Raw genomic sequence first — 19,435 nt, 5'->3', positions numbered from 1 at the left:
TACGATATGATAGGCTGCTCTCTACACATGTATAATACTACGATATGATAGGCTGTTCTCTACACATGTATAATACTACGATATGATAGGCTGCTCTCTACACATGTTAATACTACGATATGATAGGCTGCTCTCTACACACATCTAGAGATCAATAAACACCAGACACCACAGACTATAAACTAGAGACCTAGAGTAGTTTATGTGTCGGGGGGCTGGGGTCAGTTGGTTATATCTGGAGTACTTCTCCTGTCTGGAGTACTTCTCCTGTCTTATCCAGTGTCCTGTGTGAATTTAAGTACGCTCTCTCTAATTCTCTCCTCTCTCTCGGAGGACCTGAGCCCTAGGACCATGCCTCAGGACTACCTGGCATGATGACTCCTTGCTGTCCCCAGTCCACCTGGCCGTGCTGCTGCTCCAGTTTCAACTGTTCTGCCTGCGGTTATGGAACCCTGACCTGTTCACTGGACGTGCTACCTGTCCCAGACCTACTGTTTTCAACTCGTAATGATCCGCTATGAAAAGCCAACTGACATTTATTCCTGATTATTATTTGACCATGCTGGTCATTTATGAACATTTGAACATCTTGACCATGTTCTGTTATAATCTCCACCCGGCACAGCCAGAAGAGGACTGGCCACCCCTCATAGCCTGGTTCCTCTCTAGGTTTCTTCCTAGGTTTTGGCCTTTCTAGGGAGTTTTTCCTAGTCACCGTGCTTCTACACCTGCATTGCTTGCTGTTTGGGGTTAGAGGCTGGGTTTCTGTACAGCACTTCGAGATATTAGCTGATGTACGAAGGGCTTTATAAAATAAACTTGATTTGATTTAAAGACCCAGAAACACCAGACACCACAGACTACAAACTAGAGACCCAGAAACACCACAGACTACAAACTAGAGACCCAGAAACACCACAGACTACAAACTAGAGACCCAGAAACACCACAGACTACAAACTAGAGACCCAGAAACACCAGACACCACAGACTACAAACTAGAGACCCAGAAACACCAGACACCACAGACTACAAACTAGAGACCCAGAAGCACCAGACACCACAGACTATAAACTAGAGACCCAGAAACACCACAGACTACAAACTAGAGACCCAGAAACACCAGACACCACAGACTACAAACTAGAGACCCAGAAGCACCAGACACCACAGACTACAAACTAGAGACCCAGAAACACCACAGACTATAAACTAGAGACCCAGAAACACCACAGGCTACAAACTAGAGACCCAGAAACACCAGACACCACAGACTACAAACTAGAGACCCAGAAGCACCAGACACCACAGACTATAAACTAGAGACCCAGAAGCACCAGACAACACAGACTACAAACTAGAGACCCAGAAACACCACAGACTACAAACTAGAGACCCAGAAACACCAGACACCACAGACTACAAACTAGAGACCCAGAAACACCAGACACCACAGACTACAAACTAGAGACCCAGAAGCACCAGACACCACAGACTATAAACTAGAGACCCAGAAACACCACCGACTACAAACTAGAGACCCAGAAACACCACAGACTACAAACTAGAGTCCCAGAAACACCAGACACCACAGACTACAAACTAGAGACCCAGAAGCACCAGACACCACAGACTATAAACTAGAGACCCAGAAACACCACAGACTACAAACTAGAGACCCAGAAACACCAGACACCACAGACTACAAACTAGAGACCCAGAAACACCAGACACCACAGACTACAAACTAGAGACCCAGAAACACCACAGACTATAAACTAGAGACCCAGAAACACCACAGACTACAAACTAGAGACCCAGAAACACCAGACACCACAGACTATAAACTAGAGACCCAGAAGCACCACAGACTACAAACTAGAGACCCAGAAACACCAGACACCACAGACTACAAACTAGAGACCCAGAAGCACCAGACACCACAGACTACAAACTAGAGACCCAGAAACACCACAGACTATAAACTAGAGACCCAGAAACACCACAGGCTACAAACTAGAGACCCAGAAACACCAGACACCACAGACTACAAACTAGAGACCCAGAAGCACCAGACACCACAGACTATAAACTAGAGACCCAGAAGCACCAGACACCACAGACTACAAACTAGAGACCCAGAAACACCACAGACTACAAACTAGAGACCCAGAAACACCAGACACCACAGACTACAAACTAGAGACCCAGAAACACCAGACACCACAGACTACAAACTAGAGACCCAGAAGCACCAGACACCACAGACTATAAACTAGAGACCCAGAAACACCACCGACTACAAACTAGAGACCCAGAAACACCACAGACTACAAACTAGAGTCCCAGAAACACCAGACACCACAGACTACAAACTAGAGACCCAGAAGCACCAGACACCACAGACTATAAACTAGAGACCCAGAAACACCACAGACTACAAACTAGAGACCCAGAAACACCAGACACCACAGACTACAAACTAGAGACCCAGAAACACCAGACACCACAGACTACAAACTAGAGACCCAGAAACACCACAGACTATAAACTAGAGACCCAGAAACACCACAGACTACAAACTAGAGACCCAGAAACACCAGACACCACAGACTATAAACTAGAGACCCAGAAGCACCACAGACTACAAACTAGAGACCCAGAAACACCAGACACCACAGACTACAAACTAGAGACCCAGAAACACCAGACACCACAGACTATAAACTAGAGACCCAGAAACACCACAGACTACAAACTAGAGACCCAGAAACACCAGACACCACAGACTATAAACTAGAGTTCCAGAAACACCACAGACTACAAACCCAGAAACACCACAGACTACAAACTAGAGACCTAGAAACACCACAGACTACAAACTATAGATCCAGAAACACCACAGACTACAAACTACAAACTAGAGACCCAGAAACACCAGACAGTCCCATTCAGGATGCCAGGCATGTGTCCTAACACATCTATTCCCTACTTGGCTCTGGTCAAACCCAAAGGATCGTGTCCACCCTCTGTAGACGGTAATATTTAATACCTTGGTGTCTGTGCTAGAGGGTTCATATCAGGATAACTGTAGACAGTAATATTTAATACCTTGGTGTCTGTACTAGAGGGTTCATATCAGGATAACTGGAGACAGTAATATTTAATACCTTGGTGTCTGTGCTAGAGGGTTCATATCAGGATAACTGTAGACAGTAACATACCTTGGTGTCTCTGTGCTAGAGGGTTCATATCAGGATAACTGTAGACAGTAACATACCTTGGTGTCCCAGTCTTTATTCAGGTAGTATATACAGGTGACACATCGCCCGTCTCCGTTCGGGTTGTCCACATGGCGTACGTATCCGGTCCCGTTGCCTGGGTAACACGCCACCATCGCCTAGACAACAGAACAGAATGATGATTACACCAGAAGGAGAAGACTGGTCCTGACCCTCTTAAGAACGTGATACCATTACTCATGACAACATTAACTGTCCCTCACGATAAGACCTAGGAAGGTGATCCCCACACACCCGCTATGAATGTTACACCCTCCGTTATTGATGTTACAGTCTGAAATAGACATTCAAATAAATATCAATTGGAATTTAAAAATAATTACAGCAGGGAACCTTAAGATTGCATAATTACAGGTAGACACCACACCCTAACAGGTAGACACCACACCCTAACAGGTAGCCACCACACCCTAACAGGTAGCCACCACACCCTAACAGGTAGCCACCACACCCTAACAGGTAGACACCACCCCCTAACAGGTAGACACCACCCCCTAACAGGTAGACACCACACCCTAACAGGTAGACACCACACCCTAACAGGTAGACACCACACCCTAACAGGTAGACTGAATAACAAAGGTAGACACCACACCCTAACAGGTAGACACCACACCCTAACAGGTAGACACCACACCCTAACAGGTAGACACCACACCCTAACAGGTAGACACCACACCCTAACAGGTAGACACCACACCCTAACAGGTAGACACCACCCCCTAACAGGTAGACACCACCCCCTAACAGGTAGACACCACCCCCTAACAGGTAGACACCACCCCCTAACAGGTAGACACCACCCCCTAACAGGTAGACACCACACCCTAACAGGTAGACACCACACCCTAACAGGTAGACACCACACCCTAACAGGTAGACACCACACCCTAACAGGTAGACTGAATAACAAAGGTAGACACCACACCCTAACAGGTAGACACCACACCCTAACAGGTAGACACCACACCCTAACAGGTAGACACCACACCCTAACAGGTAGACACCACACCCTAACAGGTAGACACCACACCCTAACAGGTAGACACCACACCCTAACAGGTAGACACCACACCCTAACAGGTGTTAACCCCGGTTCTATGAACCAAGCGCAATTTGTACAATTTTATTTCAGATTTTCTCTCGAATCCCCATTTTCAAATCAGGCGACTCCTAGTTTGGAAAACACTGTCGTAGGGTAAGAGTAGGAGGATACATATGCAAATAAAAGGTAACTGGTCATTGGTCAGAATAGTGCGATCAGATTGTGATGTAATACTGTGTGCTGAAAACTCCAAACCACCTGAAATTCCGGGCGTTCATTATTATTATAATTTAAAAACCTCTTCCACTAAAAGGGCATTATCAAAATATTCAAAATGTTTGGTATTTCAAACTCATAGTGTGGAAATATAAAATAAATAAATGGAAATCACATTTTTGACTGCACTGCCCCTTTCACAAATGAGACAATATACATGTGCCTATACCGCCAATTCACATTTCTGGACACGGGGGGGGGGGGGGGGGGGGGTATATGAAAAAGACCCTGCAGGACTATTCAGATTCTTGATAAACACTATTCTTATCTTTAAAATAATAAACCAGTACTGTCATGTATGAGAAATGCACTTCAGTGTTAACACTCAGTGTCCAGGTCATTAGGTACACCCATGTAGTACCAGGTCAGACCCCTTTTGGCTCCAGAACAGACGGAATTCTTCGGGGCATGGAAACATTGCTCGATTGGTATCAAGGGACCTAACGTGTGCCAGGAAAACCTTCCTCACACCATTACACCAGAGCCACCAGCCTGTACCGTTGATACCAGGCAGGACGGGGCCATGGACATGCTGTGTACGCCAAATCCTGACGCAACAGGAATCCGGGATTCGTCGGACCAGGCGATGTTTTTTCCACTCCTCAGTTGTCCAGTGTTGGTGATCGGCATGGCGACTGTAGCTGATTCTTCTTGTTTTCAGCTGATTGGAGTGGAACCCGGTTTGGTCGTCTGCTGCAATAGCCAATCCGTGACAAGGGTTAACGAGTTGTGCGATCCGAGAAGCAATTATTTGCCTGTTTGTGGCCCGCCTGTTAGCTTGCACCATTCTTGCCATTCTCCTTCGACCTCTCTCATCAATCGGGGAGAAGGGCCTTGGCCAGGGAGGTGACCAAGAACCCGATGGTCACTCTGACAGAGCTCCAGGGTTCCTCTATGGAGATGGGAGAACCTTCCAGAAGGACAACCATCTCTGCAGCACTCCACCAATCAGACCTTTTTGGTAGAGTGGACAGACGGAAGCCACTCCTCAGTAAAAGGCACATGACAACCTGCTTGGAATTTGCCAAAAGGCACCTAAAGACTCTCAGACCATGAGAAACAAGATTCTCTGGTCAGATGAAACCAAGATTGAACTCTTTGGCCTGAATGCTAAGCATCACGTCTGGAGGAAGCCTGGCATCATCCCCACGGTGAAGCATGGTGGTGGCAGCATTATGCTGTGGGGATGTTTTTCAGTGGCAGGAACTGGGAGACTAGTCAGGGTCGAGGGAAAGATGAACGGAGCAAAGTACAGAGAGATCCTTGATGAAAACCTGCTCCAGAGTGCTCAGGACCTCAGACTGGGGCGAAGGTTCACCTTCCAAAAGGACAACAACCCTAAGCACACAGCCAAGACAATGCAGGAGTGGCTTCGGGACAAGTCTCAATGTCCTTGAGTGGCCCAGCCAGAGCCCGGACTTGAACCCGATCGAACATCTCTGGAGAGACCTGAAAATAGCTGTGCAGCGACGCTCCCCATCCAACCTGACAGAGCTTGAGAGGATCTGCAGAGAAGAAATGGGAGAAACTCCCCAAATACAGGTGTGCCAAGCTCGTAGCATCATACCCAAGAAGACTTCAGGCTGTAATCGCTGCCAAAGGTGCTTCAACAAAGTACTGAGTAAAGGGTCTGAATACTTATGTTCTTTTTGCTTTGTCATTATGGGGTTTTATTTTAAAATAAGTGTGTAATGTAACAAAATGTGGAAGAAGTCAAGGGGTCTGAATACTTTCTGAAAGCACTGTACCTAATAAACCGGCCACTGAGTATTTTAGAAGATAATTTTAGCTAGAACACGTGATTTTCAAGATATCCACAAACGTCATTAAAAGTCTGAAGACATTTAACAACTAGCACAGAAGATGAGGTGGTTCTGAAGCAAAGATACGACACATCAACAACTGTCACAGACATCATAACGCTGAAAAACCGACAGTGAAAAGAGAGAAACCCGGACCACAGAAACATTGATGAACGAGAACATCACGTCATGACGATCCAATGCATGTTCTACAAAAAAGTTTTCCTACAAAAAACATCACGGATGTTACATCGCCTGTATCTTTACTAGACTGTAAACAAAACAGGACCCTTCCATCTGTATGGTTCATTAACGTCTCATCTTCAGAAGTAGTACCGGGGGACAGCTGTGAGTCGAAAAACATGCTCTGTGAGCCCTTTCTTAAAGAAATGAAACATGATTGACTGAAAAGCCTTTGAGACAGTGCATCCTACTCTGTAACGGTCAAAATTCATACAATTTCTTAAAAAATACTTATTTTAATAAATCCTACAGTATAATTATGAACATGGTTTCATTTGGAAAACGACACTTTATTTGTAGATGCTCAGGTTGACCTTTTCTACAAAACGGCTCATATACATGCATGGCTTTTTCCGTGTAAGTTATTCTCTACCTGTGAGGATGACTGGTGGCTAGGCCAGCCTCCGCCACACTGCAGCACGCTCCGCACGTACCAGAACCATTAAAACATACTCCCTCTGGAGCGGGGCCAGGAGTCAGAGTTCAACCCAGTTCATTATCTCCCTCCCTCTTCCTCCTCCTCCTCCTCATACAGCTTTTCGCTCTGCCGCTCTGTAGAACTCCTACAGCACCACGAGGTGTACATGTGGGACGTGCGGGGAGCCGTTGTTGACATGGATAACTGGTTGTCTTGGTTACCTGGTAGTCCTGTAGATTACAACAGAGACAAACACACCCAGGGTGAGGAGCACAGACGGCTCCCAGCGTCAATGTCTTCAGTCCCCTTTGCCAGATCGACAAAAAACAAAATGAAACGTCCGTAACTGTTAAACCTTAAGACTTTCTGAGCATAAATATCTAATGTTTTAACCTTTTTTAACACTTAAACCAGTGTTTTTAAAAACCAGATATATGAGCCTTGTGAAATGTCGGCTACATCAACAGATCACTTTACAAATACAGGAACAGAAAGATTTACACGATTAGTCTCGGTGTGTTACGAGGGAGTTTAGTCTGCTGTGTTATAGTGGTAATAACACCGTTTCTATGATGTTGATGGAACCGGATAGAAGAACATGGGAGTAGCCCGTTTCTGATCTAACCTGCTCAGCGCAGACAGACGAGGTGCTGCATGGAGACTGAACCAGCCTCTGGAACGTTCTGAACTCTGTCTGCATTGTACACGTGGCTTCTTCTGGGTTAAACAACGTGCATAGGTTTCATATACAATATCATGCCATTCCACCAGGATTTATGGGCGAAGTTACATCCAAATCCTCCCATATCGTGTTTGTTTTTAACACACTACAGTTGATCTATAAAACGTAACCAATGCTGTACTGGAGTACACTATATTTACAGCAGTATGTGAAGACCCCTTGAAATGAGTGGAGCCACACTATGTCAGCCACAGCCGTTGCTGACAGGGGTATAATATCGAGCACAGAGCCATGCAATCTCCAGAGACACATCTGGGGTTTGGCGGATGCCAGGAGAACACTACCTGCTCTAATGCATAGTGCCAACTGTAAAGTTTGGTGGAAGAGGAATAATGTTCTGGGGCTGATTTTCATGGTTCGGGCCCATTTCAACATGATGCTCTTAGAAATCTCTCTCTCCTCTCAGTGTATTCATCTCTCTCTCTCCTCTCAGTGTATTTATCTCTCTCTCTCTCTCCTCTCAGTGTATTCATCTCTCTCTCTCCTCTCAGTGTATTCATCTCTCTCTCTCTCTCCTCTCAGTGTATTCATCTCTCTCTCCTCTCAGTGTATTCATCTCTCTCTCTCCTCTCAGTGTATTCATCTCTCTCTCTCTTCTCAGTGTATTCATCTCTCTCTCTCTCTCCTCTCAGTGTATTCATCTCTTTCCTCTCAGTGTATTCATCTCTCTCTCTCCTCTCAGTCTATTCATCTCTCTCTCCTCTCAGTGTATTCATCTCTCTCTCTCTCCTCTCAGTGTATTCATCTCTCTCATCTCAGTGTATTCATCTCTCTCTCTCTCCTCTCAGTGTATTCATCTCTATCTCTCTCTCCTCTCAGTGTATTCATCTCTCACTCCTCTCAGTATATTCATCTCTCTCTCTCCTCTCAGTGTATTCATCTCTCTCCTCTCAGTGTATTCATCTCTCTCCTCTCAGTGTATTCATCTCTCTCTCTCTCTCCTCTCAGTGTATTCATCTCTCTCTCCTCTCAGTGTATTCATCTCTCTCTCATCTCAGTGTATTCATCTCTCTCTCTCTCTCCTCTCAGTGTATTCATCTCTCTCCTCTCAGTGTATTCATCTCTCTCCTCTCAGTGTATTCATCTCTCTCCTCTCAGTGTATTCATCTCTCTCTCTCCTCTCAGTGTATTCATCTCTCTCTCTCCTCTCAGTGTATTCATCTCTCTCTCTCTCCTCTCAGTATATTCATCTCTCTCTCTCCTCTCAGTCTATTCATCTCTCTCTCTCCTCTCAGTCTATTCATCTCTCTCTCTCCTCTCAGTGTATTCATCTCTCTCTCTCCTCTCAGTGTATTCATCTCTCTCTCCTCTCAGTGTATTCATCTCTCTCTCTCTCTCCTCTCAGTGTATTCATCTCTCTCTCTCCTCTCAGTGTATTCATCTCTCTCTCTCCTCTCAGTGTATTCATCTCTCTCCTCTCAGTGTGTTCATCTCTCTCCTCTCAGTGTATTCATCTCTCTCTCTCTCCTCTCAGTGTATTCATCTCTCTCTCTCTCCTCTCAGTGTATTCATCTCTCTCTCTCCTCTCAGTGTATTCATCTCTATCTCTCTCTCCTCTCAGTGTATTCATCTCTCTCTCCTCTCAGTGTATTCATCTCTCTCCTCTCAGTGTATTCATCTCTCTCCTCTCAGTGTATTCATCTCTCTCTCTCCTCTCAGTGTATTCATCTCTCTCTCCTCTCAGTGTATTCATCTCTCTCTCTCTCCTCTCAGTGTATTCATCTCTCTCTCCTCTCAGTGTATTCATCTCTCTCTCTCTCCTCTCAGTGTATTCATCTCTCTCTCCTCTCAGTGTATTCATCTCTCTCTCCTCTCAGTGTATTCATCTCTCTCTCTCTCCTCTCAGTGTATTCATCTCTCTCTCCTCTCAGTGTATTCATCTCTCTCCTCTCAGTATATTCATCTCTCTCTCTCCTCTCAGTGTATTCATCTCTCTCTCTCCTCTCAGTGTATTCATCTCTCTCTCTGCTCTCAGTGTATTCATCTCTCTCTCCTCTCAGTGTATTCATCACTCTCTCCTCTCAGTGTATTCATCTCTCTCTCTCTCCTCTCAGTGTATTCATCTCTCTCTCTGCTCTCAGTGTATTCATCTCTCTTTCTGCTCTCAGTGTATTCATCTCTCTCCTCTCAGTATATTCATCTCTCTCTCTGCTCTCAGTCTATTCATCTCTCTCCTCTCAGTATATTCATCTCTCTCTCTCCTCTCAGTGTATTCATCTCTCTCTCTGCTCTCAGTGTATTCATCACTCTCTCCTCTCAGTGTATTCATCTCTCTCTCTCTCCTCTCAGTATATTCATCTCTCTCTCTCCTCTCAGTGTATTCATCTCTCTCTCTCCTCTCAGTGTATTCATCTCTCTCTCCTCTCAGTGTATTCATCTCTCTCTTTCTTCTCAGTGTATTCATCTCTCTCTCTCCTCTCAGTGTATTCATCTCTCTCTTTCCTCTCAGTGTATTCATCTCTCTCTCTCTGCTCTCAGTGTATTCATCTCTCTCTTTCCTCTCAGTGTATTCATCTCTCTCTCTCTGCTCTCAGTGTATTCATCTCTCTCTTTCCTCTCAGTGTATTCATCTCTTTCCTCTCAGTGTATTCATCTCTCTCTCCTCTCAGTGTATTCATCTCTCTCTCTCTGCTCTCAGTGTATTCATCTCTCTCTCTCTGCTCTCAGTGTATTCATCTCTCTCCTCTCCGTGTATTCATCTCTCTGCTCTCAGTGTATTCATCTCTCTCTCTCTCCTCTCAGTGTATTCATCTCTCTCTCTCTCCTCTCAGTGTATTCATCTCTCTCTCTCCTCTCAGTGTATTCATCTCTCTCTTTCCTCTCAGTGTATTCATCTCTTTCCTCTCAGTGTATTCATCTCTCTCTCTCTGCTCTCAGTGTATTCATCTCTCTCTCCTCTCAGTGTATTCATCTCTCTCCTCTCCGTGTATTCATCTCTCTCCTCTCAGTGTATTCATCTCTCTGCTCTCAGTGTATTCATCTCTCTCTCTCTCCTCTCAGTGTATTCATCTCTCTCTCTCTCCTCTCAGTGTATTCATCTCTCTCTCTCCTCTCAGTGTATTCATCTCTCTCTCTCCTCTCAGTGTATTCATCTCTCTCTCCTCTCAGTGTATTCATCTCTCTCCTCTCAGTGTATTCATCTCTCTCTCTCTCTCCTCTCAGTGTATTCATCTCTCTCTCCTCTCAGTGTATTCATCTCTCTCTCTCTCTCCTCTCAGTGTATTCATCTCTCTCTCTCTCTCCTCTCAGTGTATTCATCACTCTCTCTCTCTGCTCTCAGTGTATTCATCTCTCTCTCCTCTCAGTGTATTCATCTCTCTCTCTCTCTCCTCTCAGTGTATTCATCTCTCTCTCTCCTCTCAGTGTATTCATCTCTCTCTCCTCTCAGTGTATTCATCTCTCTCCTCTCAGTGTATTCATCTCTCTCTCTCTCTCCTCTCAGTGTATTCATCTCTCTCTCCTCTCAGTGTATTCATCACTCTCTCTCTCTGCTCTCAGTGTATTCATCTCTCTCTCCTCTCAGTGTATTCATCTCTCTCTCTCTCTCCTCTCAGTGTATTCATCTCTCTCTCTCTCCTCTCAGTGTATTCATCTCTCTCTCTCTCCTCTCAGTGTATTCATCTCTCTCTCTCCTCTCAGTGTGTTCATCTCTCTCTCTGCTCTCAGTGTATTCATCTCTCTCTCCTCTCAGTGTATTCATCTCTCTCTCTCCTCTCAGTGTATTCATCTCTCTCTCTCTCTCCTCTCAGTGTATTCATCACTCTCTCTCTCTCCTCTCAGTGTATTCATCTCTCTCCTCTCAGTATATTCATCACTCTCTCTCTCTCCTCTCAGTGTGTTCATCTCTCTCTCTCCTCTCAGTGTATTCATCTCTCTCCTCTCAGTGTGTTCATCTCTCTCTCTCCTCTCAGTGTATTCATCTCTCTCCTCTCAGTGTATTCATCACTCTCTCTCTCTCCTCTCAGTGTATTCATCTCTCTCTCTCTCCTCTCAGTGTATTCATCTCTCTCTCCTCTCAGTGTATTCATCTCTCTCTCTCCTCTCAGTGTATTCATCTCTCTCTCCTCTCAGTGTATTCATCTCTCTCTCTCCTCTCAGTGTGTTCATCTCTCTCTCTGCTCTCAGTGTATTCATCTCTCTCTCCTCTCAGTGTATTCATCTCTCTCTCTCCTCTCAGTGTATTCATCTCTCTCTCTCTCTCCTCTCAGTGTATTCATCACTCTCTCTCTCTCCTCTCAGTGTATTCATCTCTCTCCTCTCAGTATATTCATCTCTCTCCTCTCAGTGTATTCATCTCTCTCTCTCTCTCCTCTCAGTGTATTCATCTCTCTCTCTCCTCTCAGTGTATTCATCTCTCTCTCTCATCTCAGTGTATTCATCTCTCTCTCTCTCTCCTCTCAGTCTATTCATCTCTCTCCTCTCAGTATATTCATCTCTCTCATCTCAGTGTATTCATCTCTCTCTCTCTCTCCTCTCAGTGTATTCATCTCTCTCTCATCTCAGTGTATTCATCTCTCTCTCTCTCTCCTCTCAGTCTATTCATCTCTCTCTCCTCTCAGTGTATTCATCTCTCTCTCTCCTCTCAGTGTATTCATCTCTCTCTCCTCTCAGTGTATTCATCTCTCTCTCTCTCTCCTCTCAGTGTATTCATCTCTCTCTCTCTCTCCTCTCAGTGTATTCATCTCTCTCTCATCTCAGTGTATTCATCTCTCTCTCTCTCTCCTCTCAGTCTATTCATCTCTCTCTCCTCTCAGTGTATTCATCTCTCTCTCTCCTCTCAGTGTATTCATCTCTCTCTCCTCTCAGTGTATTCATCTCTCTCTCTCTCTCCTCTCAGTCTATTCATCTCTCTCCTCTCAGTCTATTCATCTCTCTCTCTCCTCTCAGTGTATTCATCTCTCTCTCTCTCTCCTCTCAGTGTATTCATCTCTCTCTCTCTCTCCTCTCAGTGTATTCATCTCTCTCTCTCTCTCCTCTCAGTGTATTCATCTCTCTCTCCTCTCAGTATATTCATCTCTCTCTCTCCTCTCAGTGTATTCATCTCTCTCCTCTCAGTGTATTCATCTCTCTCTCTCCTCTCAGTGTATTCATCTCTCTCCTCTCAGTCTATTCATCTCTCTCTCTCCTCTCAGTGTATTCATCTCTCTCTCTCCTCTCAGTGTATTCATCTCTCTCTCTCTCTCCTCTCAGAGTATTCATCTCTCTCCTCTCAGTATATTCATCTCTCTCTCTCCTCTCAGTGTATTCATCTCTCTCTCTCCTCTCAGTCTATTCATCTCTCTCTCTCTGCTCTCAGTGTATTCATCTCTCTCTTTCCTCTCAGTGTATTCATCTCTCTCTCCTCTCAGTGTATTCATCTCTCTCTCTCTGCTCTCAGTGTATTCATCTCTCTCTTTCCTCTCAGTGTATTCATCTCTCTCCTCTCAGTCTATTCATCTCTCTCTCCTCTCAGTGTATTCATCTCTCTCTTTCCTCTCAGTGTATTAATCTCTCTCTCTCTGCTCTCAGTGTATTCATCTCTCTCTTTCCTCTCAGTGTATTCATCTCTCTCTCTCCTCTCAGTGTATTCATCTCTCTCTGCTCTCAGTGTATTCATCTCTCTCTCCTCTCAGTGTATTCATCTCTCTCTCTCTCTCCTCTCAGTGTATTCATCTCTCTCTCTCTGCTCTCAGTGTATTCATCTCTCTCTTTCCTCTCAGTGTATTCATCTCTCTCTCTCTGCTCTCAGTGTATTCATCTCTCTCTCTCTTTCCTCTCAGTGTATTCATCTCTCTCTCTCTCCTCTCAGTGTATTCATCTCTCTCTCTCCTCTCAGTGTATTCATCTCTCTCTCTCTCCTCTCAGTGTATTCATCTCTCTCTCTCTTTCCTCTCAGTGTATTCATCTCTCTCTCTCCTCTCAGTGTATTCATCTCTCTCTCTCTCCTCTCAGTGTATTCATCTCTCTCTCTCCTCTCAGTATATTCATCTCTCTCTCCTCTCAGTGTATTCATCTCTCTCTCTCTCCTCTCAGTGTATTCATCTCTCTCTCCTCTCAGTGTATTCATCTCTCTCTCCTCTCAGTGTATTCATCTCTCTCTCTCTCCTCTCAGTGTATTCATCTCTCTCTCCTCTCAGTGTATTCATCTCTCTCTCTCTCCTCTCAGTGTATTCATCTCTCTCTCATCTCAGTGTATTCATCTCTCTCTCCTCTCAGTGTATTCATCTCTCTCTCCTCTCAGTGTATTCATCTCTCTCTCCTCTCAGTGTATTCATCTCTCTCTCTCTGCTCTCAGTGTATTCATCTCTCTCTCTCCTCTCAGTGTATTCATCTCTCTCTCCTCTCAGTGTATTCATCTCTCTCTCCTCTCAGTGTATTCATCTCTCTCTCTCTCTCTCCTCTCAGTGTATTCATCTCTCTCTCTCTGCTCTCAGTGTATTCATCTCTCTCTTTCCTCTCAGTGTATTCATCTCTCTCTCTCTCTCCTCTCAGTGTATTCATCTCTCTCTCTCTGCTCTCAGTGTATTCATCTCTCTCTCCTCTCAGTGTATTCATCTCTCTCTCCTCTCAGTGTATTCATCTCTCTCTCCTCTCAGTGTATTCATCTCTCTCTCTCTCTCCTCTCAGTGTATTCATCTCTCTCTCTCTGCTCTCAGTGTATTCATCTCTCTCTTTCCTCTCAGTGTATTCATCTCTCTCTCCTCTCAGTGTATTCATCTCTCTCTCTCTCCTCTCAGTGTATTCATCTCTCTCTCCTCTCAGTGTATTCATCTCTCTCTCCTCTCAGTGTATTCATCTCTCTCTCTCTCTCCTCTCAGTGTATTCATCTCTCTCTCTCTGCTCTCAGTGTATTCATCTCTCTCTCTCTCCTCTCAGTGTATTCATCTCTCTCTCTGCTCTCAGTGTATTCATCTCTCTCTCTCTCCTCTCAGTGTATTCATCTCTCTCCTCTCAGTGTATTCATCTCTCTCTCTCTGCTCTCAGTGTATTCATCTCTCTCTCTCTCCTCTCAGTGTATTCATCTCTCTCTCTCTCTCCTCTCCGTGTATTCATCTCTCTCTCATCTCAGTGTATTCATCTCTCTCCTCTCAGTGTATTCATCTCTCTCTCTCTCCTCTCAGTGTATTCATCTCTCTCCTCTCCGTGTATTCATCTCTCTCTCCTCTCCGTGTATTCATCTCTCTCTCCTCTCAGTGTATTCATCTCTCTCTCTCCTCTCAGTGTATTCATCTCTCTCTCTCCTCTCAGTGTATTCATCTCTCTCTCTCCTCTCAGTGTATTCATCTCTCTCTCTCCTCTCAGTGTATTCATCTCTCTCTCTCTCTTCTCAGTGTATTCATCTCTCTCCTCTCAGTGTATTCATCTCTCTCTCTCTCCTCTCAGTGTATTCATCTCTCTCTCTCCTCTCAGTGTATTCATCTCTCTCTCTCCTCTCAGTGTGTTCATCTCTCTCTCTTCTCAGTGTATTCATCTCTCTCCTCTCAGTGTATTCATCTCTCTCTCTCTCCTCTCAGTGTATTCATCTCTCTCTCTGCTCTCAGTGTATTCATCTCTCTCTTTCCTCTCAGTGTATTCATCTCTCTCTCTCTCTCCTCTCAGTGTATTCATCACTCTCTCTCTCTCCTCTCAGTGTATTCATCTCTCTCTTTCCTCTCAGTGTATTCATCTCTCTCTCTCTCTCCTCTCAGTGTATTCATCACTCTCTCTCTCTCCTCTCAGTGTATTCATCTCTCTCTCCTCTCAGTGTATTCATCTCTCTCTCCTCTCAGTGTATTCATCACTCTCTCTCTCTCCTCTCAGTGTATTCATCTCTCTCTCCTCTCAGTGTATTCATCTCTCTCTCTCCTCTCAGTGTATTCATCTCTCTCCTCTCAGTATATTCATCTCTCTCTCTCTCTCCTCTCAGTGTATTCATCTCTCTCTCTCTCTCCTCTCAGTGTATTCATCTCTCTCTCCTCTCAGTGTATTCATCTCTCTCTCTCTTTCCTCTCAGTGTATTCATCTCTCTCCTCTCAGTGTATTCATCTCTCTCTCTCTCTCCTCTCAGTGTATTCATCTCTCTCTCTCTCTCCTCTCAGTGTATTCATCTCTCTCTCCTCTCAGTGTATTCATCTCTCTCTCTCTTTCCTCTCAGTGTATTCATCTCTCTCTCTCTCTCCTCTCAGTGTATTCATCTCTCTCTCTCTCCTCTCAGTGTATTCATCTCTCTCTCCTCTCAGTGTATTCATCTCTCTCTCTCTCTCCTCTCAGTGTATTCATCTCTCTCTCCTCTCAGTGTATTCATCTCTCTCTCTCTTTCCTCTCAGTGTATTCATCTCTCTCTCTCTCTCCTCTCAGTGTATTCATCACTCTCTCTCTCTCCTCTCAGTGTATTCATCTCTCTCTCCTCTCAGTGTATTCATCTCTCTCTCTCTCTCCTCTCAGTGTATTCATCTCTCTCTCTCCTCTCAGTGTATTCATCTCTCTCTCCTCTCAGTCTATTCATCTCTCTCCTCTCAGTGTATTCATCTCTCTCTCCTCTCAGTATATTCATCTCTCTCTCCTCTCAGTCTATTCATCTCTCTCTCTCCTCTCAGTGTATTCATCTCTCTCTCTCCTCTCAGTGTATTCATCTCTCTCTCTCCTCTCAGTGTATTCATCTCTCTCCTCTCAGTGTATTCATCTCTCTCTTTCCTCTCAGTGTATTCATCTCTCTCCTCTCAGTGTATTCATCTCTCTCTTTCCTCTCAGTGTATTCATCTCTCTCTTTCCTCTCAGTGTATTCATCTCTCTCTCTTTCCTCTCAGTGTATTCATCACTCTCTCTCTCTCCTCTCAGTGTATTCATCTCTTTCCTCTCAGTGTATTCATCTCTCTCTCCTCTCAGTGTATTCATCACTCTCTCTCCTCTCAGTGTATTCATCTCTCTCTCTCCTCTCAGTCTATTCATCTCTCTCTCCTCTCAGTGTATTCATCTCTCTCTCTCTGCTCTCAGTGTATTCATCTCTCTCTCCTCTCAGTGTATTCATCTCTCTCTCTCTCTCCTCTCAGTGTATTCATCTCTCTCTCTCTCCTCTCAGTGTATTCATCTCTCTCTCCTCTCAGTGTATTCATCTCTCTCTCTCTCCTCTCAGTGTATTCATCTCTCTCTCATCTCAGTGTATTCATCTCTCTCTCCTCTCAGTGTATTCATCTCTCTCTCCTCTCAGTGTATTCATCTCTCTCTCCTCTCAGTGTATTCATCTCTCTCTCTCTGCTCTCAGTGTATTCATCTCTCTCTCTCCTCTCAGTGTATTCATCTCTCTCTCCTCTCAGTGTATTCATCTCTCTCTCCTCTCAGTGTATTCATCTCTCTCTCTCTCTCCTCTCAGTGTATTCATCTCTCTCTCTCTGCTCTCAGTGTATTCATCTCTCTCTTTCCTCTCAGTGTATTCATCTCTCTCTCTCTCTCCTCTCAGTGTATTCATCTCTCTCTCTCTGCTCTCAGTGTATTCATCTCTCTCTCCTCTCAGTGTATTCATCTCTCTCTCCTCTCAGTGTATTCATCTCTCTCTCCTCTCAGTGTATTCATCTCTCTCTCTCTCTCCTCTCAGTGTATTCATCTCTCTCTCTCTGCTCTCAGTGTATTCATCTCTCTCTTTCCTCTCAGTGTATTCATCTCTCTCTCCTCTCAGTGTATTCATCTCTCTCTCTCTCCTCTCAGTGTATTCATCTCTCTCTCCTCTCAGTGTATTCATCTCTCTCTCCTCTCAGTGTATTCATCTCTCTCTCTCTCTCCTCTCAGTGTATTCATCTCTCTCTCTCTGCTCTCAGTGTATTCATCTCTCTCTCTCTCCTCTCAGTGTATTCATCTCTCTCTCTGCTCTCAGTGTATTCATCTCTCTCTCTCTCCTCTCAGTGTATTCATCTCTCTCCTCTCAGTGTATTCATCTCTCTCTCTCTGCTCTCAGTGTATTCATCTCTCTCTCTCTCCTCTCAGTGTATTCATCTCTCTCTCTCTCTCCTCTCCGTGTATTCATCTCTCTCTCCTCTCAGTGTATTCATCTCTCTCTCTCCTCTCAGTGTATTCATCTCTCTCCTCTCAGTATATTCATCTCTCTCTCTCTCTCCTCTCAGTGTATTCATCTCTCTCTCTCTCTCCTCTCAGTGTATTCATCTCTCTCTCCTCTCAGTGTATTCATCTCTCTCTCTCTTTCCTCTCAGTGTATTCATCTCTCTCCTCTCAGTGTATTCATCTCTCTCTCTCTCCTCTCAGTGTATTCATCTCTCTCCTCTCCGTGTATTCATCTCTCTCTCTCCTCTCCGTGTATTCATCTCTCTCTCTCCTCTCAGTGTATTCATCTCTCTCTCTCCTCTCAGTGTATTCATCTCTCTCTCTCCTCTCAGTGTATTCATCTCTCTCTCTCCTCTCAGTGTATTCATCTCTCTCTCTCTCTTCTCAGTGTATTCATCTCTCTCCTCTCAGTGTATTCATCTCTCTCTCTCTCCTCTCAGTGTATTCATCTCTCTCTCTCCTCTCAGTGTATTCATCTCTCTCTCTCCTCTCAGTGTGTTCATCTCTCTCTCTCCTCTCAGTGTATTCATCTCTCTCTCTCTCTTCTCAGTGTATTCATCTCTCTCCTCTCAGTGTATTCATCTCTCTCTCTCTCCTCTCAGTGTATTCATCTCTCTCTCTGCTCTCAGTGTATTCATCTCTCTCTTTCCTCTCAGTGTATTCATCTCTCTCTCTCTCTCCTCTCAGTGTATTCATCACTCTCTCTCTCTCCTCTCAGTGTATTCATCTCTCTCTTTCCTCTCAGTGTATTCATCTCTCTCTCTCTCTCCTCTCAGTGTATTCATCACTCTCTCTCTCTCCTCTCAGTGTATTCATCTCTCTCTCCTCTCAGTGTATTCATCTCTCTCTCCTCTCAGTGTATTCATCACTCTCTCTCTCTCCTCTCAGTGTATTCATCTCTCTCTCCTCTCAGTGTATTCATCTCTCTCTCTCCTCTCAGTGTATTCATCTCTCTCCTCTCAGTATATTCATCTCTCTCTCTCTCTCCTCTCAGTGTATTCATCTCTCTCTCTCTCTCCTCTCAGTGTATTCATCTCTCTCTCCTCTCAGTGTATTCATCTCTCTCTCTCTTTCCTCTCAGTGTATTCATCTCTCTCCTCTCAGTGTATTCATCTCTCTCTCTCTCTCCTCTCAGTGTATTCATCTCTCTCTCTCTCTCCTCTCAGTGTATTCATCTCTCTCTCCTCTCAGTGTATTCATCTCTCTCTCTCTTTCCTCTCAGTGTATTCATCTCTCTCTCTCTCTCCTCTCAGTGTATTCATCTCTCTCTCTCTCTCCTCTCAGTGTATTCATCTCTCTCTCCTCTCAGTGTATTCATCTCTCTCTCCTCTCAGTGTATTCATCTCTCTCTCCTCTCAGTGTATTCATCTCTCTCTCTCTTTCCTCTCAGTGTATTCATCTCTCTCTCTCTCTCCTCTCAGTGTATTCATCACTCTCTCTCTCTCCTCTCAGTGTATTCATCTCTCTCTCCTCTCAGTGTATTCATCTCTCTCTCTCTCTCCTCTCAGTGTATTCATCTCTCTCTCTCCTCTCAGTGTATTCATCTCTCTCTCCTCTCAGTCTATTCATCTCTCTCCTCTCAGTGTATTCATCTCT

General features: G+C 44.8%; 1 protein-coding gene across 1 annotated transcript in view; it reads right to left on the bottom strand.

Moving 5' to 3' along the window:
* Positions 1-19,435, bottom strand: part of egln1a (egl-9 family hypoxia-inducible factor 1a) — a 95,765-nt gene that overhangs the window by 38,103 nt on the left and 38,227 nt on the right. The window contains exon 2 of the mRNA XM_055935050.1: positions 3,281-3,400. Coding sequence (XP_055791025.1) covers positions 3,281-3,400 — 120 coding nt within the window. The remainder of the gene's footprint in view (positions 1-3,280; positions 3,401-19,435) is intronic.

This window comes from Salvelinus fontinalis, chromosome 1 (assembly GCF_029448725.1).
Source record: "Salvelinus fontinalis isolate EN_2023a chromosome 1, ASM2944872v1, whole genome shotgun sequence".
Taxonomy (NCBI): Eukaryota; Metazoa; Chordata; class Actinopteri; order Salmoniformes; family Salmonidae; genus Salvelinus; species Salvelinus fontinalis.
The sequence above is the reverse complement of the archived record's forward strand: the minus strand, read 5'-3'. Positions and strand labels throughout refer to the sequence as shown.